Source organism: Pseudocercospora fijiensis (genome assembly GCF_000340215.1).
Source record: "Pseudocercospora fijiensis CIRAD86 unplaced genomic scaffold MYCFIscaffold_1, whole genome shotgun sequence".
Taxonomy (NCBI): domain Eukaryota; kingdom Fungi; phylum Ascomycota; class Dothideomycetes; order Mycosphaerellales; family Mycosphaerellaceae; genus Pseudocercospora; species Pseudocercospora fijiensis.
Genome location: NW_006921532.1, coordinates 4,147,452 through 4,168,654, shown reverse-complemented (window position 1 = coordinate 4,168,654; position 21,203 = coordinate 4,147,452). Strand labels below are relative to the sequence as shown.

The 21,203-nt window shown below is 52.9% G+C and overlaps 10 protein-coding genes across 10 annotated transcripts; 7 read left to right on the top strand and 3 right to left on the bottom strand.

Moving 5' to 3' along the window:
* Positions 1-575: 575 nt before the first annotated feature.
* MYCFIDRAFT_96359 (uncharacterized protein) lies at positions 576-2,399 on the top strand (the record flags this gene model as incomplete). The annotated part of the gene is made up of 3 exons (XM_007923100.1): positions 576-1,758; positions 2,023-2,194; positions 2,267-2,399. Coding segments are annotated over 3 exons (1,488 nt in total), but the record flags the coding sequence as incomplete, so codon positions are not given.
* Positions 2,400-6,117: 3,718 nt separating this feature from the next.
* Positions 6,118-7,338, bottom strand: MYCFIDRAFT_209713 (uncharacterized protein). The gene is made up of 2 exons (XM_007923099.1): positions 6,830-7,338; positions 6,118-6,708 (listed from the first exon to the last, which is right to left on the bottom strand). The coding sequence occupies exons 1-2, from the start codon at positions 7,201-7,203 to the stop codon at positions 6,543-6,545; spliced, it is 540 nt and encodes a 179-aa protein (XP_007921290.1). The 5' UTR covers positions 7,204-7,338; the 3' UTR covers positions 6,118-6,542.
* Positions 7,339-7,657: 319 nt separating this feature from the next.
* Positions 7,658-8,101, top strand: MYCFIDRAFT_25627 (uncharacterized protein; the record flags this gene model as incomplete). Its single annotated transcript, XM_007921518.1, has 2 exons — positions 7,658-7,880; positions 7,971-8,101. Coding segments are annotated over 2 exons (354 nt in total), but the record flags the coding sequence as incomplete, so codon positions are not given.
* Positions 8,102-8,384: 283 nt separating this feature from the next.
* On the bottom strand, positions 8,385-10,420 carry MYCFIDRAFT_184908 (uncharacterized protein; the record flags this gene model as incomplete). Its single annotated transcript, XM_007923098.1, has 3 exons — positions 8,385-9,637; positions 9,906-10,214; positions 10,384-10,420. The coding sequence occupies 3 exons, from the start codon at positions 10,418-10,420 to the stop codon at positions 8,385-8,387; spliced, it is 1,599 nt and encodes a 532-aa protein (XP_007921289.1).
* A 786-nt stretch (positions 10,421-11,206) lies between these two features.
* On the bottom strand, positions 11,207-13,016 carry MYCFIDRAFT_181156 (uncharacterized protein). Its single transcript, XM_007923097.1, has 3 exons — positions 11,706-13,016; positions 11,517-11,650; positions 11,207-11,360 (listed from the first exon to the last, which is right to left on the bottom strand). The coding sequence occupies exon 1, from the start codon at positions 12,940-12,942 to the stop codon at positions 12,688-12,690; it is 255 nt and encodes an 84-aa protein (XP_007921288.1). The 5' UTR covers positions 12,943-13,016; the 3' UTR covers positions 11,207-11,360; positions 11,517-11,650; positions 11,706-12,687.
* MYCFIDRAFT_159320 (uncharacterized protein) lies at positions 11,207-13,016 on the top strand. Its single transcript, XM_007923096.1, has 3 exons — positions 11,207-11,360; positions 11,517-11,650; positions 11,706-13,016. The coding sequence occupies exons 1-3, from the start codon at positions 11,268-11,270 to the stop codon at positions 11,833-11,835; spliced, it is 357 nt and encodes a 118-aa protein (XP_007921287.1). The 5' UTR covers positions 11,207-11,267; the 3' UTR covers positions 11,836-13,016.
* Positions 13,017-13,447: 431 nt separating this feature from the next.
* Positions 13,448-14,211, top strand: MYCFIDRAFT_100179 (uncharacterized protein; the record flags this gene model as incomplete). The annotated part of the gene is made up of 2 exons (XM_007923095.1): positions 13,448-13,661; positions 13,715-14,211. Coding segments are annotated over 2 exons (711 nt in total), but the record flags the coding sequence as incomplete, so codon positions are not given.
* An 850-nt stretch (positions 14,212-15,061) lies between these two features.
* Positions 15,062-16,117, top strand: MYCFIDRAFT_70410 (uncharacterized protein). Its single transcript, XM_007922108.1, has 4 exons — positions 15,062-15,158; positions 15,208-15,555; positions 15,617-15,789; positions 15,916-16,117. Exons 1-4 carry the CDS (start codon positions 15,095-15,097, stop codon positions 16,060-16,062), a joined length of 732 nt encoding a protein of 243 aa, XP_007920299.1. The 5' UTR covers positions 15,062-15,094; the 3' UTR covers positions 16,063-16,117.
* Positions 16,118-16,573: 456 nt separating this feature from the next.
* On the top strand, positions 16,574-19,819 carry MYCFIDRAFT_201401 (ARK kinase; the record flags this gene model as incomplete). The annotated part of the gene is made up of 3 exons (XM_007924094.1): positions 16,574-19,189; positions 19,334-19,517; positions 19,641-19,819. 3 exons carry the CDS (start codon positions 16,574-16,576, stop codon positions 19,739-19,741), a joined length of 2,901 nt encoding a protein of 966 aa, XP_007922285.1. The 3' UTR covers positions 19,742-19,819.
* Positions 19,820-20,234: 415 nt separating this feature from the next.
* Positions 20,235-20,831, top strand: MYCFIDRAFT_121692 (uncharacterized protein; the record flags this gene model as incomplete). Its single annotated transcript, XM_007923094.1, has 1 exon — positions 20,235-20,831. A coding segment is annotated over one exon (597 nt), but the record flags the coding sequence as incomplete, so codon positions are not given.
* Between the last annotated feature and the right edge of the window lie 372 nt (positions 20,832-21,203).

The window sequence follows — 21,203 nt, the reverse complement described above, 5'->3', positions numbered from 1 at the left end:
GTATGAGTGCGGGCCTGCAAAATGAGGCCAGCAAGTGACCGCCGTGTGCACAATTCTGAGGCCTCTCCTATGGTGCAAGAATGCGATCAAATGTATTTTGGAGCCCTACAATCAAGGACGCAGTGGCTGTCAAGCTTGATGAGCTTCTTCCGCTTCTCTGGCAAGCCCGAGCGCATCATTCAATCATTGCTGGACTGTTTCCAATCTCGTCGGCTGTGCCATATCAAAGACTGCGAGAAGTGGAAGCCACTGACTCTACTATAGCTGCGCTTTCCTGGTGCTGCCGGCAGCTTCTCAAACCCTCATCTGCGTGCCTTCTCCCTCCGCGCCAAACAGATCATGTATCTTGATCAAGGATTGATTCTGTTGGAAAGTACTCGGAATGCAGCACTGCTACAATGACAAGTCGTGCACAGCGATACGAGATCTCCAGGCCACAACCCATTCAACAACATGATCCTGCTCCACTCCCTCCGCCGCCTGCCCCTCCGCCTATACCCTCCACGCCCAAGCTGTCGTGTGAGACCATTGATTATGCAGCTGCAGAGCCGATGCCCTGGTCGAACGGGTTGCCGCGGCCACTATCCGACATTCGAGAGCTGAGCGAACCCAGCCTCATGGACAACTTCATTCGAAATGCCGCTCGACACCAGAGAAGTGCTTCGAAGACCAGCTCAGTGAAGCGCAAAGGCTCGATCAAGTGGGAGGCTGTCAAGCGCGAGGAGCCGTTCAAGACAAGCTGTGCGGAAACAGGGCCTCTTCTGAAGGTCATGCAACCTCCAAAAGACGCATCATCGGAGTACAGTAGCACGCCTGAGCAACCGAGCTTCTTCAGTATCCCGCAGTCAAGCGTGCCACGACGCTCTTCTTCGTTTCAGCGGCAGGCAAGATCACATACCAGGAATCCGTCGATGCGTAGTCAGCCATCATCAAATCTAGCACCACCCATCAGACAGGGATTCTCCATCCCAAACCGAGGCACTAGTCAATCACCGGTGAAGGAAGCACGGCTCAGGCTGGATCCTGTTTCGTCTGACGCGGCGAGAAGGGTCCCTTCACGTACCCATATTCGAATACCACATCCAACGGAGATACTGGAGTATCCTTCATACAAACATCCTCGACTCAAGCTCGAATTGCAGCTCTCTGCTCCGTTGTTTGTCGGGGGAGGAAGCGTCGAAGGCTATGTTAAGGTGACCGTTGACGATAATGAGCGTGCACGAAATAGACGGTCTTTAAGCATCGGAGCCATATCTGTGGACTTGCTTGGCTTCGAGCAAGCTGACAGCTGCCGGAGGGCTACGTTTCTGGCGCTGGGCACTGAGCTGATCGACGCGGATCATCCTCCACCTTCCTGCATGGTGCAGTCTCCGAGTCCTTTCTTTGCAGACGAAAGATTTTGGTCACTGATGCCATCATGCTCAGCACTCCCATTCATGATCAGCCTGCCTCTTGATACTGGTCCTCCACCATTTCAATCCAAGCATGCCAGCATACGATTCATGCTCTCTATTACTGCGTTGGTCCGCGATTCTGGAAAGCATTATCGAGTTCGAACATCTCAAGATGTGCACGTGCTGCCGACATACGACCCCGAGAAGGCTCTCACATCCCTTCAAAGTCCGCTGACTGCCTCGGATGAACTGCGGATGGCTCGTGCTGCTGGTCAAGAGACTTTGAAGGTGACGGCCGGTCTCCATCGGCAAGTATGGGTCAGCGGTAGCAGCATCTTTGTGGACGTACATATTCTGAACCAGTGTCGCAAGCCGGTGAAGAAATTGGAGCTCTCTCTCGAACGCGACATCTTGTGCTACAAACATGCCGCCGCTTCCACCCTGGAGAAATCGGCGGGCCAAGCACGTATCTTTGAGAGCAATGAACGAGTCATTCTTGTCAGGTCGTCTTACAAACCCGGTAGCGCCGGATGGAATGGAGTTGAGCCTCATACAGCTGATATTCGTACGTGCGAGCTTGAACTTCCGCGTGGGCATGGAACGATCCGTTGCGGTAAGTATTTCGAAGTACGGTACTTCCTCAATGTGATCGCTGCGACGGCAAACTCCAAGGCCGTTTCTGTACAGCTGCCAATCATCTTGATTCATATGAATTCGCTCGACGTTATGCCCAATTCGGTTGCTCAAGTCGCCGCGGCGATTGAGGAAAAACGTGCGCACCGGCGACTCAACCACTCTCGGTCGCAAAAACAGGAAATGGGGCACTCACGGCAACGATCGCTTTCATCACCTGCGCAAACGCTGGACCTGAGGAGGCAACCGTCATATGCGCAAGGGCGGGCATTCGCAGCGCCACGCCAGCAGTCTTTGGACAGACAGAGAGAGCAGAGGGCGGATATGGACGAGCTTCGCGGGATGATCGACTCTTCTCCTAGAAAGCATGCAGCGGCCTTTCCCAAAGGAGCCCCTGCTTGGAAGACTGCAAGTCACACAAGCCTCGCCACTCTTGCGTTCCCGAATCGCAGCACGGAAACGCTGGGTATGCTGGGTGCAATGTCTTACGACGCTCCGGGATGCATTGATGTTGGCCAAGATCAGTTTGGACATGCTAGAGACCTGAAGAGTCGACTGCTGCGAGTGGAAAGCACAGATTCGATGCGAAGCAAGAAACCATCATTCCCGCTAAGATGTCGAAAAGATGACCAAAACGATCGACCGCGTGCTGGTAGAGCGACGGCGCAAGCGCACATTGGACCATACACTCTTGGTCTGTCGACAACGACACCAAGAGCCAGTATGGACGGACTGAGCGAGCGTTCTGGCATTGCAACGAATTTGCGAGACAAGCTTGACCGAAGTCGGTTCGAGTTCCAGGCGGCTCGAAAGAAGGCGAGTGGAGGGCTCAAGGAGCGTTGGCTGGAGTCACGACGAACTCGAGATAGTGATAAAGAACGAGATGGTTGGTTATGAAGTGGCAGATGAAGTATGGCTTTTGGATATAGAGAGGGTCGAGTATGCACGCGAATTTACATGGACGTTTGATATGAAGTTTTCATGATTCCGTGGAATGCTCGCATCGCAAGCAAGGAGTGTGCGTGTCAGACGTTGATATTGCGCAGGAAAGAGTTGAGGGAGTGAAACACGTGCAGCATCACTTCACGCCGTCGTCACGCTGCCATGACTTCCAGTTGCCTGAGAGTTCGCTTCGCATTCGCCCACAAGCAGCTCTACCAGGCCAATTGACAAACTTCTCGGACCGCTGCCGGATGCAGGCACGACAGGGACCATACATGTACTACTGGACATTTCGCTTCCATTGAGAAGTACAGTGCAGCGAACAAGAGTGTTCCGGCCCCAACATGTCATGTCTACTGTACATGAAGCAGCGGTCCGGGATGCCGAAGTCAAGGTTTTGCGAAGTGCCGAAGTCCGGTGTGCTGTGCAAGAGCGCAATTGTGATTTAGGTTGCGAGAGTCAGACGAACTTGCTGTCACGGAAGCAACAAGCCAGTGAAACGAAACGAATCAGAGGGCGAGGGCGAGGGCGAGGGCGAGGGCGAGGGCGATCGCGTTTCATCTCGGCTGGCGCAACGTGCGCAGATGAAGGATGCAGGTGCACATTGGAGACGGACCGCAAAAGAAGGCAGTCACGACTCACTAGCTTACCGCTAGCTTCGACCGAGTTACCCGACACGGAAGCTTAGGTTGGAATTGGAAGAGCAGATGCAGAGGCAGCGAGCTGCCCTCATCATCCACCCGCTTCCACTCCTCTTCGCCTCACGCTGAGCTACATGTACTGCGGGCGAAGGCTGCGCCTGCGAGCAGCTCGTCCTGTGCCTGTGCCTGTGCCTGTGCCTGTGCCTGTGCAGTGCAGCTGCAGTCGTGACAGGCGCCGGCCGCTTTGAAGAACTGTCGCCGCCTATTCTACGCCGACGGTGCTCGTTACTCCCGCTGCGCTGCGCTGCGCTGCCTGAGCTTTGCGTCGTGTTCGCCGTCACCTCACCACCACGACTGTAACTGCACTTGCCGGCCTTGGTCCGGCGTCCGCTCGTTACACACATCGACATCTTCGACCTTCTGCGAAGTCGTCCGCTCTTTCGCCGCCTCGTGCTGTCTCCAGTACAGACAGCCTCGTACCGATTCCGCTTCCGGACCCGGTACAATCGAATCGCTGCATCCATATACCAAGCTCCGGACAGCTTTGCGCACAGAACGACTGGATGTGCATGTCGTACAGGAATTGCAAGCAACGGCTGTTTTGAGTGTGCCAAGAGAACTCGAGGTGTCGCATGGACTTCGCTATGGCACCTCCAGTCAAGCGCCGCAAGCTGTCGAGCACATCGAGCTTGGAGATACGTCGGGACAACTGCACCGAAATATCAGACACATCGTCTCTTTATACCTTCCCAAAATCGCCGCGTCCCAACGCTGCACCAACATTACAGACATCGTTACCTCAAGTGGAGAAGGAAACATCGCAGGAAGTGCATCCCGCGCTCGGAGGCATTGAGAACTTCAAGGTCTTACTACCGCGGCAAGGGGCACTGGCTGTAGCAGCAGATCTGAGCGTGAGCGTGTCTGTCGCACCTACGATTGCGTATGCCGATGCTTCCACCACCATCACCTACACGCCTCCTGCCACTCCTTCTTTACCCACTCTACCATCCATATCTGGCGCTACCACATTCTCGACTACTTCAACCTCAACCGCTGCCTCGACTAGCAGTTCGACGTCCAACTCAACTTCCGAATCAACATCACGGATTACAAGCGCTCCACACAGCCTTACAACGTCATGTAAGAATATCTCTTCCATTCGCTTGACCTTCTGCTGATTCGGTAGCCACAGCCGTCAACGCCAACAGCACTAGATCAGGTTCAAGGACTAGCAGCTCTTTATCTGCTGATACTTATTTTATCGCTACCCTCTCTGATGGCGACATCACCACCATTACGCGTGCTCGGACAGCCTATGTAACGACTTTCGCTGACGACGAGATATTCACCATCCCCGGCCTGTCGAACACTCTTAGCGATTCGGGAAGCTCTAGTGCAACCACAACTTCTGTCGCTGAACAGAGCACAGTCACCGCAACTGCGCTCATCAACGGCTCAAATTCCGCCAGTCCTGGCGCCTATGGGACACCTGCTACTTCTGCGCCAAGCAGCAGTACTTCCTCTGGATTAGCTACGAATGATAATCATAACAACAGTAACAGCTCACCCCCAGCAGGTACCATCGCCGGCGGTGTTGTGGGCGGTTGCGCTGGCTTGGCGGTCCTGGTCCTGATTGCAATGCTCTTTGTCAGGTGGCATCGGAGAAGGAACCGCCTTGGGCACCAGGCCCTCCCACCTGCATTCTCTGATTCCCCAGAACAGCCTGGAGACTTGTCTCGAGGGCCCGGTATGGCTGAGCGTGCTGGTCTCGTGCCTTTGGCGGCCGCTGTTCCTGCAATGTTTAGGCATCATAGCCGAAGCACAGAACTGTCAGAATCGTCAGAGCGAGGTTTCACTAGGATATCAGGCCGCAAACTACCTTCTGCTTGGAGCGAGGGCATGAGCGGTCCGCCACCTGAAATGCCATCCAACGCCGCGACAACCAGCAGCACCGCAGGTGCCAGCGCGTCCTACTACCGCGATAGTCAAGGACAGTATGGCGGTGATGGCACAGGATTTCCTCCCTCCTCGCCAACAGCATCGCCTACCTCACCTGCCAGCAGTCATGTTCCACTTAGGAGCAGCACGCACGAGATGATGACCATGTCCCCAGGACCTCAGCGTCAGCCTCAGTTGCATGCAGGAGGGCCATATGGCTTTACAGGAGGGCCATCGGCATTCCAACGTAATGACACGCCGTCCAGCCTGGATCCAAGTCGAAACAGTCGCTTCACTGAAGAGATGTGACTAGAGCGATTTGTGTCGATGTACGCTGAAACGACACACTCCGCTGACGACCTCGATCATTCTGGCCACGGCCATTGGAATGAAGCCCATCGATATCACTAACCACGCATATACCCGCCGAAGGCTTCGTGTTTTTGCATCTGAAGCGTTTGAGCGCGCCGTATCACGACATTGCGGCTTGCGCTTGGCAATTTGCTGGCATTTGGAACATTTGGACGTCATGTCCCCATGAAGGAACACCTTCATACGGGAAGGAATGTGAATCTGTAATGTGTTGTATAGTTTGTTTAAACCTGATGTCCCTGCAGGACGCAAAACTCGTCCTCACCTCCGACTCGCTCTCATTTCAATCGTCCATTTCAAGCCCAGAACTCTCGCTGACCTCCGACTAATGAAGCAAGCTTCGCATAAGAGCACACTGAGTGTGTGTAGTCCTGCTCGATCATCGGGCCATTCCAGAGTCTCAAGCATTGAAGCCGCCATCTTGCCATTGTGGTTGTTTTAATGTTTAATCGGGGTGGAAAAGCATGATATAACCCACGAGGGCACACAAGCTGTCATGCGCGCGACCAGATCTCTTCCCACTGGTGGATCGAGTCTCGTCATGTGAGGCCTGCTCTACCACATCTCCATAAAACGTCGATGCTATGCAGAAAAAATGCTTCTTCGATTCATGCGTGCCCTATCAGTCGCTCTCACTTCCAGGACCATCAGGTCCATCCTCGTCATCTTCAACGACCACGTCATCGCTTGCCATGAGCATCAGCTCGGCTTTCTGCAACACGCTCCGTAACTCGGTATTGCGGGGATCCACAAGATCAATAGGTCTCAATTTCGCCTTATTCCGTATCCTGTATTCGAAAAGAATCAGTCAGTCAGCAGTTCTTCGAAGAGCTTTTGCTTTGCCAGCAAGCAAGCACGAATTTGTGGGGGGGTTTTTTTTTTTCTCTCTCTCTCTCACAAAACACACACCGAGGATCACAACCCGCGTCTACCAGAATATCCACAACCGCTTTGCCATGCTCCCATTCGTTTTGTGGTAAGTTGTTCGTGTACCGCACCGCTTTGTGCAGACATGTGTCTCCCTCGCGCTTCTCTTGGCCATCGATCTCTACGCCTTCTTGATCTAAAATCATGTCGAGGACTTCGTAAGAGCCATATTGTGCTGCGACGTGCAATGCGCTGGAGCCTAGCGCGTCGGTGGTGGAGTTGAGAAAGTTGGCGATTGCGGTGGCTTTTGAGTTGAAGGGACTGCCGGCCAATACTTCTGAAAGTAAGGTGGTGTTGTTACGACGGCAGGATTCTAGGAGGAGTTCTTTGGGAGATGCTCCTTCGTCGTCTGCCATGACTTGTTATGGGAACAACGTCGGAGTTTGGACTTTGTGGATTTCTTGGGGCTTTGACTAGCAAAAGTCTCTGATTGTTTCTGATGCTTGCAACGTGACTGTACGTGAGGTGAGGTGTCGAATGTGAGATTGTTGAGAACGTGGTGCGTTGGCAGGAAGAAGATGAGACACTTCTAGAGCCTCGGAGATGTGTTGTGAGACCGCCAGGCGCGAATCCGGAACCTACACCGAGTCATCAAATTCAACGTAAAACTTTCATTTGCCCACTTCACTTGACTTTTCATCACATGCTGCTCCGGATGTTGGTATTTCCGCTTCCTCGCTCGCCCCGATCGCAGCCCATTGCGCGCAAGACATCTTCTTGACTCACTAGAAATCCCAAACCATGCTGCTCTGTAAGTCACTCATTTCACCGAAGAATGCCTGACAATCACTAACACCCAGAAAACCAGTCTGTCCATCATGCAGCAACATGCTCATCATCAGCCAAGTCCCAGCAGCCCACTGCGCTCCAGGCGATGAGCAGAACATGGGAAAAAACCGCTTCGAATGTCGCACCTGCCCATATCAGATGGTTCTCGGCCGTCGCTACTACGAACGCAAGAACATGAACCTCAAAGCCGTGGATGATATCCTTGGTGGCGCGGACAGTTGGAAAAATGTCGACAAGACTGAAGGTACGTACGGAAGATCTTGCTTGCTTGCTAGCTACTTTATCAAATTCAAGGTTTTGCCTTACTGACTCTCGCTCTCTCTCTACCCTCCAGCCAAATGCCCTAACGAGCAGTGCGAAAGCCGGGAGGCATACTTCAGACAAGTCCAAATTCGCAGTGCAGATGAGCCTATGACTAGGTTCTACAGGTGCACAGAGTGCACTCGGGAATGGCGTGAGAATTAGACAATTACCCGAGTCAGCTTCATTCATGATACCCACTTGTTGCAGAACTACAGGCGAAATGGCGTTCAGAGTCTCTGCTTTATGGCTATATAGCACAAAAGAGACAATTTTGTTAAGGATTGTGATATGATGCTGCTGGGGCGCAAGTTCAGTGCCCGCACCCAACTCGCCGAAATCTGCATAAAACGCTAGGGTATTTTCATCTCCAATCTGTCTCCTCTCCGTGTCTGGAATGCTTTCGAGCAAGCCCCATGATCAAGGAGTACTCTGCATCCGAAACCATCTACTCCACATTTCTGGTCGGCCGTCGAGGACCGCCCTTGACCGATCTCATTCGATTGAGAAACCCGCTTACGCCACCCTTCTCCGGACGATCTTCCTCTCCACTGCTTCCTCTACCACGACTTGACAAGCGGCCATCAGAAGTCAAGCTCCTCGACAGGGCTGGAGCTTTCGGGCTGCTAGTAGCGCGAGGTCTTCCCATTGAAGGCTTGTCTTGCTCCGCGATTTTGATCTGAGCACCCTTTTTGTTGAATGCAGCTTCGTAGTCATTGTCGAACACGTTGACTTCATTCTCCTTGTTGTGCCTTGCTTGAACTGGGCCTCCAGCGCTCGATGCTTTGAGCTGCTGAACCTCTGGGCTGCAAGCGCCATTCGGCTGTGCAGGAATTTGATACCGCGCATCTGGACTCCGAAGGTCACCAGGCCTGTCTCGCCGGGATGCAGACATGCCACGGAATCTCTGCGCAAGCGACTTCTTGCGCGACAAGCCTCCACCGCCTCCGTTCAGCTCGGGATCCTCAGAATCTCGCCTCTGCAGTGCGCTTCTACTAGCAGGCGCACCTTCCAAGAAGGTGGATGTTCCCAAGCCGAAGGTCTCAGCTCCATGTACAGGCTCTGTGCGCTGCAGTGGGTCTATCACTGTGGTAGCTGGCTTCCGCGTCACTGCAAACTCCGAGAAGCTCTCTTCGCCCCGGCCATGAAATCTGTCCAGATCAAGGCGAGAACGCAGTGGACCAGCTCCACCGAGTTGCATGTTTGCAGAATCTGCAGGGAAAGCCTGCATTGGTGCCTTGCGGTCTTTCTTGGCATTGCGGTGTGGGTTGCAAGCATCGAAAGGTCCGTCATGATGGAAAAGTCCCTGTCCGTAGATGCCGGTAACGTCCAATTTGTCGATGATGTCGAGTCCTTGCGGCTTCCGTGGCTTCTTTTCGCCTCTCCTGATCTTCTCCTTTTCTTGCTTGTGTCGCTCTTCACGTTCCTTGCGCCTCTCTCGCCGCCGTTGCTCCTCAGATTCAGTGCGTGGCCGGCTGTCAAAGCCATCGCGGTCCATACGTGGTCGACGGTCCTTCTCCATGACGGACGACTCGGATGCTCGCCGCGGTCGAGGGCGAGCGAAACCGTTTTTGTTCGGGCTGGCCGGATCTCGCGCAGGTCGTGGAGGTCGATCACCAGAGGGTCGCTCTGGCGCGCGATAAGACGGGGCAGGTCGAATTGGTCGTGGTGGAGCTCCGTTCGTTGGAGGGCGAACAAGGTCTGCGTGCGCAGTTAGCCGTCACGTGCCGTTCAGATTGGGATTGTGGTCGGCTTACAAGCTCCAGCACCGCTCACGCTGTTCTGGCCGTTGGACATTGGCTTGTCGAGGAGAGAAAGCTCGTTCTGCAAACGGGGGAAGTTAGCAAACATTTCGCAGAAGTCGTGGAAGCGCTCCATGGCGTGTTTCGTGTCATGTCAGAAGGCACGAAGCGGTAAGTGCAGCAGGGCATTTGTAGCAAGTTGAATAGAATTTGCCAGGATCGGTGACACAAGCGTGCGAATGAAGCAGGGGAAGTTGCAGGGCAGGCGAGGCGAAGACTCACAAAAATGTCTTCGGGCAGAGCTGCTGCGTTCGCTCTGGCCTTTGAATCAGGCTGGGAAAGCTCGCTGTCGTCGAGAAAAGGATTTGTCGACATTGGGCGCGTGGGTCGTTGCACTGCCAGCGGGGGCGTGCCGGCAGCGGTGAGATATACGGGCGTCGAGGGTGATGGGTTGGGAGAGGCTGCCCGGTTGCGAAACGGATTGTTTGATGAGAGGTTCAGCGACAAGCCTACGGGTGCGGGTGAAGGCTGGCGATCTAGCACGCGCGGCGTCTGTCAGTAGGTGTCGTAAGTGTGCGAATGAACGTTTCCGTCGGTGGTCGGGATTGGAGATGGTGACGCGGCGAAGCGAGGTGTGTTGATCGTCGCGCTGGAACGACGTGCGGCCGCTTGAAACATGAGAAAGGAGCGGGTCTGGGGACATACCATGCGCCTGCGCCGTTGCGCCGGCGAAGAGAGCCATGCTGAATGTGCAGATGGGGATGCAGATACTGCTACAGTAGTGTTGCTGCAGCGCAAAAGTGTGTCGAGTACCAAATGTCTGCGCGGCGCTCAGCGCAGTCACGCGATCGGAGTCGTGCTGTGCTGTGCTGTGCTGCGATGTGCTGGGCGGTCCGCGGTTTTGCGAAATGTGACCAGCCGATGCTTCTCTCGCTCCGCCGCCGATGGAATGCAACTCCTCAATTCGTGCTACCTGGGTAGTGACTGACCCTGCTGTGTTTGCCAATGCTTGCAATGTCTGCCGAGGAGCGATGTCGCCGTCGCCGTCGCCGTTGCTGTCGCTGCTGTCGTCGGTAATGCTTCTTGGTGTGCTTCTGGTCAGTGGTGGTGGCGGAGGAGTGATGGAGGTGGTTGTCCTCAGGAGCACGGCGAGCCAGCAGTCATATGCGGAGTAACAATGACTTCGAGCCTTCCCCCTGTCGATGAGGAGCACGAGGCAGTGGTGTGAACCCTGCTTGGGCAGCCTCGGGAAGTGATTATTGTGCTATCAACCTCCCCAGTATCCCATGCTCACGTTTCAATGCCTAATCTGCTCACACCACCACTGGACTGGACCATGTGCTGCCGTCTGCTCCGGCGCACCTTGAACCGCTGGCTCCAGTGCAGAGGCGCGTGAGAGGCTGAAGCTACTGTGCCACGGCAATTCCAAGGGACGGTGCCAGAACGAGAACTATTATTAGTGCAGCTTCTCCGCTTCCCTGCCTTTCTTCACAAACACTGCTGTGGTTCTGGCCGTGCCGTTCACGTTCGAGAAGCTCCATCCAGCTCTGCCGAGTCTCGGCCATTGCCAAACAACTGCATGTGCTGCGATGGTTCAGTCGGAACAAGAAAATGGAAGCGCCAATGCTGCTGCTGGCCGCATCCAGTACGGCGGTCACGACAGATTCACGCTCGAGCTCGAAGTAGGTATTGACGATCTCAATCCGCCGCTCCATCTAGCTTTTGTCGCCAGCATCGGTCTTGACATGGTCTGATCACTGCACTCTACACACACCGCCTTGCTAGTCCTTCACAGCTGGCGTGAAAAGAATAATGGCGAAGGCTAACGAAGGCAACAGTTTGTGCAAATGTTATCCAATCCCCACTACCTACAGCATCTAGCGGCCCAAAAGTTGCTCGACAATGACGAGTTCCTTGCGTACCTTGACTATCTGCAATACTTTCGGCAGCCGAATTATGTCCGCTTTCTCCAGTATGGATATTCGATAATTCTTCGATTTTCATTACTATTGCTAATTGCTCTATAGATACCCAGGTCCAACCTTGCGGGCTCTTGATCTACTCAAACAGGAACAATTTCGCAAGGACATCCTAAAACCAGAGGCGGTGGAAAGAATGGCGCAAGAAGGCTTGGAGGCTGCCACTTCTGGCTGTTAAGCCGCCCAGCGAATCCGACATTGGACATCAGATTTCCGGATTCCAACCTCTCGTCGACGAGTTGGCTATTAAAGCCATGAACAATGCCAGCGAGCTCACAGACATCTCGATGATACGCAAGTGTAAATCGGCACTCACCACGGGTAGCAAGCTGCGAACCGTACGACATCAGAGCTTGCGTTGCGCTCATTTTGGAGCCTGCAATAAATAACGTTCGACCCCATGTACAGATTTAAGTCTGAGCTCACAAAGCAAGGCAAACGCTGCAACTGGTCATCTCCCAGTGTGTTTCAAAAGATCGGATGAAACAAATTGAGCGGAAAGTGTCGTGCATTTCAGCACTTACCAGATGTGCATAGGCAAAAGGGCCTGGAGGTACTTGAGCGATGGGCGCAAAGAGGAAATGGGCACGTTGGCTGAAAGGCAGCCGTGGGCTTGATCATTCATGTGCGATGGCGCATAAGACCAGTCACGCAGCTAAGAAGACTTTGACCAAATCCATGCTTCACCTCAATGCAGCGACCAAGCTGGCGGTGCTGCTGCATTCGGACATTCCTTCTCTGTTGCCCTGCATCTCCACATGGTGGTATATCTTCACCTCAGCGGTCCCTCCGACGCTGTTTTGGTAGCCTTTGCCTTCCCCATCCCTCTCCGTAGCCTTTTACATATCGAGTTGACTGCAGTCAAGTTCTCCGCCGACGTGTTTGTGAGCAGTGTAAGCGCGTGCCGGAATCGCCGGACGAATTAAGCGAGACCAACTTCACTCCAAGGCCTCATGAGTATCTTGTGCTCGAGAGGAGCAGCAGCTCGCTGATATCTTCATGGTTTACGGCAAAATTTGCAGAAACCCGATCATTCCTCCACGACTGGCGCCGGCCCAACTGGCAGCACCATTTTCTCCATGAGATTCAACCTAACCTTTTCGGTAGGCATGCCCATTCCTATTGCCATGTAGTGGAGAAGCGGTGGGTGGCCCTGGTATGAAGCATAGGAGTCGCGAGCAATGTTGGAGGTCCACTCGTGCTTGGTAGTATCGGCGTGTCCAGTGCCGATGTATTTATTCTGGAGCGACTCGAGTTGCTGCTGGGTACGAAGTTTGTCGGCCATGTTGACGAGGGTTGTACCACAGATCAAATTGCAAGGTGATCCCTCGGATGGTTTGCGAGGGGCGTGTTGGTGAGGCGAAGTGGGTGTTACTGCGAAGATTCTCTTCTCGAGATTCAACTTCAAGTCTTCAACTCCCAGCGCGCGCCGAACGTACCGGACCGAACCGAACCGCTGTAACGCGCCTCGCGTCTTCCCAGCGGACGCGACATCTTGCTGTCGACTTTGGCAGGTTGCTTTGCATTCTGCATTGCTCGACGAGGAACGTCCTGAGACGTATCACCATGCCTCTTGTGCAGGGGCGGAAACGGCGAGCTGTAAGTAGCGCACATCACAGCACAAAACATGCAAGTACTCATACGCCTCCTAGGAACCACAAGACGAGGAATCGCTGGATGCCTCCCTAGAATCCCAGAGCCAGCGACGTAGGACAACAGGCGACGATGTTGATCAAGATGAAAGTTTTGGCGGGGACGAGGGCGGTCAGACACAAGACGCCAGCCTTGATGAAATGGCGAAAAAGATGGTTCGTCTGGCTTTGAGCTGTGAGCTTGCACGGAAACCAATTAGGAGGCAAGAAGTCGGCGAGAAGGTCTTAGGTGCAAATAATAGAATGTTCAAGAAAGTGTTCGATCAAGCACAAATGCATCTGAATGCGGTCTTTGGAATGGAAATGGTCGAGCTACCATCTCGTGAACGGCTTACGGTGCAGCAACGGCGAGGTATGCTTGATTGACTTTACACTCTCTGCTGCACGCGTATTAACGTTCTACAGCCGCTCAGAAGAAAGAATCTCAAACCACCAAGAACGGCATAACCTCTTGGATTTTGAGGTCGATACTGCCCTCAGAGTTTCACAATCCAATCATACTCCATCCATCCTTTGCGCCGACTCCGAAAGATGAAGCCCAGTACACCGGGATCTATACCGTTCTGGTCTCAGCTATAATGATGGCTGGTGGACAATTAAACAATGACAAAATGGAACGTTACCTACAACGGCTGAAAATCGACGATCAAACACCGGTTGTTGATTATGAGAAGAATGAGAGACTGATGAAACGCATGGAGAAGGACGGCTACATCGCAAGGGTTAAGGAGAGCTCTGGTACCGGAGAAGACGATATCTACTGGGTCGTAGGTTCGAGGGGCAAGATCGAAGTAGGTCAAGACGGGGTCAGAGGAATCACAACAACTGTGTACGCTCCCAAGACAGATGCGGAGGAAGAAGAGCTTGAAAGGAAAGTCAACAGGTCCCTTGGCATTACTCAGCTATCGCGAAGCGAAGTTCAGCCAGAACCCCAACAAAACGGCGAGAGCAGCAGAAGGACGCAGAAGAGCAGAGCGAGAGGCAATGCAGCTCAGCGTGAGGAACCAGAGGACGGAGGCGAAGAGGAAGAGGAAGACTCGCAGATCGAGTACGAGGGTGAAGACGAGTGATGAGGATGGGATGTACCGATGCTCATGGGACTGCACACCCATGTGAGCTTTGTGCAACGATTTGCTGATACCCATGCTGCTGGACTCGAGGATCTCTTCTCTTTGCATGCCAACATCGGTGGTGCACAGCGTCGCTTCCATTCTTCAGCCTCGTATCGAAAGCAGTGGGCCAACGCGCCAAGCCCCTGCCAGTCTTCCGCTGACTGATAGCTAACGCAATATTCGGGTCTCCTCCTAGGTGGGCTAAAGTCATTATTAGACATGATTACTTCGCCTCGCATGCTTGCCGCAACATACTTCGGAGTACCAAAGGAAGTTGATCGTCAGTAGTGTCTATGGACGGACTACGGAGCTGAGAACGCTGCCAAGATGACAAGTGCTGCATGCTGCCAACTGCGTACAAGTTGCCAACTGTATTACGAAGCTCTTATGCAATGTTCTACAAAACATATGTCACGTTCGGACATGGCGAGTGGAGGATGCTATTGGTGGAAAGGAAGCTATCACTGCTTTGGCGATAATTCTCCACCACCAGAACGACGAGACAGTGGCGACGACGCATGTCATCCAAGGAGGGACAGGAGAGCGCCACGGTATGAACTATCGCCAAGCCAACGACCTTTGATATAATAATCCAATCGTAGTATGTGTCCCAAGAACAGCTCCAAAAAGTGCCTTATTCCACTACTACCACAATTGACATTCGAGGTTCAAGATGAAGAACTTCTACTCCATTCTTTGCTCTGTTGCCTGCCTCGCAGCTTGCGCTGTTGCCGACTGTGATGCTCTCATTACTCTAGGGATGAATGGAAGCTGATCATTATCTAGCCTTTCCCTTTGAGCGACTTGACAAGAATGACTCCCTCCTGCTCATTCTCGACCTCCAGGTCGGCTTGTACTCGCTCGCGCGGGACTTCGACGCGACACTGTACTACAACTCGATGATTGCTCATTCCGCGTTAGGCAAGCTCTTTGATATTCCGGTGATTCTGTCTACGTCAGCACAACAAGGGCCAAATGGACCATTGCCAAAAGAAGTTCTGGACATGTATCCCGATGCTCCCATTGTCAAGAGGAACGGCGAAGTGGATGCCTGGGATAACGAGGAATTTCAGGCGGCAATCAAGGCGACTGGAAAGAAGCAAATCATTGTGGGTGGAATCACAACCGACGTCTGTGAGTGAATTGCCAACCATCACTGGAGTGACAAGAGCTTAGCTGACGATTGCTCTCCAAGGCACGACCTTCCTCGCACTATCGCTTCGTGATGAAGGATACAGCGTCTGGGCCAACGTAGAGGCATCGGGCACGACGACTGAGCTGATCAGAGATGTTTCCAATGATCGGATGGCCAGGGCCGGCGTTCAAATCGTCTCCCTTTTCAGCATCGTTTGCGACCTCATGAGGGATGTAAGTACATCGGAGAGTGCAAAATCTAATCGACCGAGCGAGATCAGACACAGCGGCCTGGTCTCAGCTTTCACGATCGCCTTCTGCCATAAACTTGCTGACTTCTTCCCTTTTGCATTTACTTAGTGGCGAAACACTCCTGGTGCTACCGAGGTGATCCCATGGCTTGCCAAGTATTATCCTGTCTACGGTATGCTGGCGCAGGCTCACGGAGGTGCCGTTCTCAACGGCACTATCCAGCCTGGTGAAGATGTCCTGTTGCCGGAGCAATAGTCACATCAGAGATGTTTCAATGCGCTTGAACGCTTGGAACCTGGCTCAGCCCGATAATAGCAATTTGATGGTTATTGACGTGCTGGTGAAGAGGATTTTGAGCAGTAAGAATGATTAGAAAAGCATACGGAGAGAAGGATGGATAGCAAAACGCTTCTGATAGATCTTGATGAATGAATTGAATGTCACGCAGCTGTCCAGACTGCGCCACAGAAACTCAATGCGCTCAGCCTTGGCGAGACCCAGGGACTTTGACACCTTGTAAACGTCGCAAGGCACCTAGATTGACAGTGACGCTCGTGCCTGGATAAATTTGGCTATGATATAACACGTATAATTTGTTTCGAGAATACGATGCCTTGATTCTATGCGACTTCGATCTGCAACAGGCAAACGTGCGCTGCATACGCATGACCGCTCAACGCTGCCTCGAGACTCCTCCGCTGCTTCGCCGGCATCATCTCCCAACGCAGGTCGAGAGTGAGCGTGCCCGCCGTGTGCGCCGATCATTATGTCTTCGCAGCCTCCTGGGACTTTCCTACCAAATACGAAGGTGACAGTTGGCAGTCACAAAGTCTACATCGAGAAATACCTTTCTGAGGGGGGATTTGCGCATGTATACGTGGTTCGTATCCCACGAGAGAACAATAAGCATGAGCTTGCCGTGCTCAAGCGGGTCGCGGTGCCCGATAGAGAGCATTTGGCGAGCATGAGAACAGAGGTCGAGACCATGAAGAAACTCAAGGGCCATGCCAAGATCGTCACATACTATGACAGCCATGCAAGTCAGCTCAAGGGTGGAGGCTATGAGGTTTTCCTGCTCATGGAGTACTGCAATGGAGGCGGTCTGATCGATTTCATGAACACTCGCTTGCAGCACCGATTGACCGAGCCGGAGATCCTCAAGATATTTGGCGATTGTGCAGAAGGCGTGGCTACGATGCACTACCTGAAGCCTCCCTTGTTGCACAGGGACTTGAAAGTCGAGAACGTCTTGATTTCAAAATCAACCAATGGATCTCCAGTATACAAGATCTGCGATTTCGGCAGCGCCGCACAACCACGACCTGCGGCAAAGACAGCAGAGGAAGGAAGGCTGATCGAAGAAGATGTGCAGAAGCATACTACAATGCAATACCGCAGTCCTGAAATGATCGACGTTTGGAGAAAGCAGCCGATCAATGAGAAGGCGGATATCTGGGCCCTTGGCGTGCTCCTCTACAAATTATGCTACTACACCACTCCTTTTGAAGCGGTCGGGCAGATGGCTATCTTGAATGCTTCGTTCAAGTACCCTTCCTACCCTCCATTTTCTGATCGACTCAAGAAGCTGATAGGCTGGATGCTCAAGGAAGACCCGGGAAATAGGCCAAATATCTATCAAGTCATCAAAGAGGTGTGCAGTATGCGTGGATCCGAGATTCCGATCAAGGACATCTACGCCAATCGAACTCATTCAGAAGCCCGGAGAAATGAGGCGCTACCATCACCAGACGCAGTGTCCACTGCTCCAGTAGGTCTTCAGAAGACTGCTCCCCAAGTCCAGGTCCAGCAGATCCCGGAAATAACTCCCATGCGACGAGGCAGATTACCAGCACCAACCCAACAGGCCGCTGCTCCCGCAAAACCAGCTTCGTCTCCAGCGAGGGATGACCCATTTGCAGCACTGGATCATAAGAACTACGATGTTCGGGCTGGCGCAGTAGATGAGCTATCAAAACGCTTCCCATCCGTGGATGAATTCTCTATTGCAGTTGATGGCGGAAAGTTCGCTTTCCCGCCGACTTCACCTCCAGTTACCTCGACCAAGACTGATGATCCGAAGAGTTTAAATCAACGAGTGACCAATGCGTTGGCCGATGAGGTATTTTCACCAAAGCTTTCAGGATCGCCAGTGCCTGCTTCAAGCTCGAAGGCTTCACGCGTTCCCACGGAATTCGCATCTGGACGAGTTGCACAAAAGGTCGAGACCGCACAAGCTTCTCCAGGAAAGAGCGAATTTGCTGGCACCTCGTCAGGGAAGGAGCATTCTTCGCGGCCGGTCGCACAACAAGTGCAACAATTCAATCAGATCGAGCAGCCATTACCCATCCGCCCAGGATTCAACTACAAGACTACCGCAGTTGGATCATCGCCACCTCCAGGTGCTACAAAGAAGCTACCCAATGTCAATGATAGACCGATCTGGCGAGTACCGGAGTCCAGTCGCCCATCGAGCCAGTCTCGCGCTTCAGAAGAGGCACAAGCCGTGGAATCATCCCTCAAGCCAAGCTTGCCGCCCACACAAAGACCTGGTCTCCTGGATGTGCATCGCCCTAAATCACAGATTGGTACTCTGGCTGTCGATCATTCTTCGAGCTCTTCTCGTCCGTCCCTTGAAGGAGGGCGTCCATCTGCGCATGAGCTTGCGGATGCTGGGATTCACAGGGCCAAATCACTCAACGCTCGTTCCAGGCCGACAAGCATGTATGTAAGCTCAAACATGGACTATCTCCGAGACCAAGAGCAGCAACGCAAACGCCCTTCCTTGGAGATAAGGAGGCACAGCCGACACGCCTCGCAAGGCAGGGACCCTATATCAGACGAGGCAGCCATTGAGGACGATATGGAATTTCTGCGAGACGGTGAAGTAAGTTCAGACCATAGGAAGATGCTCAAAGGCTCGCATCATAGGAAAAGACCAAGCCTTGGCGAGATCGGAAAGAAATTTGGCAATGCATTCAAGCGATTTGACAACAATGATAGCAAGCGTACACAACAAGGATTTGCCACTCCGGAGACACATAACACCGGCGACGGGCCGCAGATGCTTTCTCCTATCACAGGTTCCGAGGCGACGCCCAGCAGGCATTCGGACATGAATTCTGATATTGATGAGACGGAAGACCTACCACCTGATGTGAAGCGTGAACTCGAGCGGCAAAGTTTGGCCGCTGAGGAGAAGAGGGTGACTGCCGCGGCCGAGGAATATCGTGCGAGAGTCGCGAATCAAGGGCCGGGTAATGCCATACCTTCTCGAGCGAGTACAATACAGAAGCGTGTGCAGTCACTCCTTGATGAAGGAAGGCAATCACCACAGCCACGGAGAACTGCTGAAGGCTACGGTCGCTACACAGAGTCATCTGACGTAGAACAGCGACAACCTCCGCAGCAACAGTTACCGATGTCTAGCGGCACTAGACCACCTATCATCGCGCCAAAGCCTGCATTGAATCCGAAATCCACCGGCAATCCGTACATGAGGACCAGGCAACTACCTACTGACTCACAGCCAATAACGACGCCTCCTCCGCCTGCAGCCTCTTCCACAGAATCGGCACCTCTGCAGCGAGTTGTGTCAAGACCTAGTGCTCCGCCTAAGCCAACAGTGTTGAGAACTGGTGGGGTTTCTGATTCCCGAGCACCAACCAAGCCAACACAGGATCCGGTCAAGGCGGTGCAACCTGAGCAAACAGGTCGACTTGCGGCGCTGCTGGCAAAGGATTTGGAGGGTGTTCCTGACTATCCCGCTCCAGGCGGCTCTTCTCAATATCCATCTCAGAGCAATCTCATGGAGTTCTCACCTACATCGTCTGAAGATGTAGAGAGCTTCTCGAAAAGGTATCCCAGCCTAAATATCGAGATGGTCGAGACTGAGATTGGTAGCGAGAGAAGGACGATGCGGGTTAAGGAGATATAGGCCGCTATATGTATTGATCATGAGGATATGAACCTGATGGTTCGTCCGCCTTGGAACGGAGGATCACAGTCCACTGTTTATGCTGATCTACCAATACCGCGACTTTCGCATCCATATTGTCGCATCTGTGCGTGCCGTTAGAGCACAACCCCAGACCCCTGCTGAGGCTCTTCAGCATGTGTGTCGATTGGCTCTGGGAGCCTCGGCGCTAGTAAATGTCAAATAGTGTCCTCAGCCTACTGCAATGCGAAAAGCCTGGGATGAGGTTGTCGACGTCATGACAAAATGTTTCGCATTCACAGATCAATTGCCATCGCATCTCAGCACCTCGTCCACAGAAACAGTCGTGCTGCAAATGTTGCTAATGACAAGCAGAGTTCTACGACCTGCTCCTGTCATTGGTATCACGGGCCTTGTACTTGCGGCCTCCATGTCATCGTCCTCATCTGCACAACAACTCCCCTCATCCGGGAACATGTCGACGTCCAAAGAATGGCCAGTCAAGAAATATGCTCCACGCCACCAAACATGGCCCTACAATCCATCAGACTTCACACGACAAGATCCGTCAAACGATTCACAATTCTACAGTACTCCCCGCTTCGTCACTCACATCGACGACGCAGCCATCGACACCCTACGCCAATACTACGAAACCGTCCTCCCACTCAAAGGCAAAATTCTAGATTTCTGCTCATCTTGGGTCTCACATTATCCAAACCCCATAGAAACCGCAGCTGCAAATGGAAGTTTGCAAATCATCGGTATGGGCATGAACAAAGCCGAACTCGACGCCAACCAAGTCTTGAATTCTCGAATCCTCAAGGACCTCAACACAGACCCCAATATCTACACCGCCCTCCAGGAAGCAAACGTCATCGACTCTTCGGAAGAATCGAAACTCGATTCCGCGACTGTGGTCGTCAGTATAGATTATCTGATCGAACCCGTGCAAGTGCTCTCGAGTCTTTTGGATGCGACGAAACCTTCAGGAACCGTACATTTGACCATCAGCAATCGATGTTTTCCAACGAAAGCCATTAGTCGTTGGCTACGAGTTGATGAAGAGGAAAGACTGCAAATGGTTGGCGACTTCTTGCATTTTGCGGGTTGGAAGGATATTGAGATTGTGGAGTTGAGTAGCGGGAAAGTCGAGCAAGAGCTTGCGCCGGGAAGTTTTCAAGGACGGATGAGTTATTTGGGAATGCGTCATAGAGATCCTCTCTGGTTAGTACGTGCCGTGAAAGGATGATTTGTAGGGAACGAGTGCGTCCTGCTCCGTGAAAGAGTTCTGACTGTGGCGCATCTTGGAGAATTCGAGGCGTGCCGAACATATTTCAAGTTGTGTCCAGGATCGTCCTCGGCATGCCAATGGCTTCTATACATGCAGAATTTGACACTGCCGAAGCCATAGTGGTAATTATGTCATCGGAAGAATGGAGAATGGCTCGAATTGAGAAGG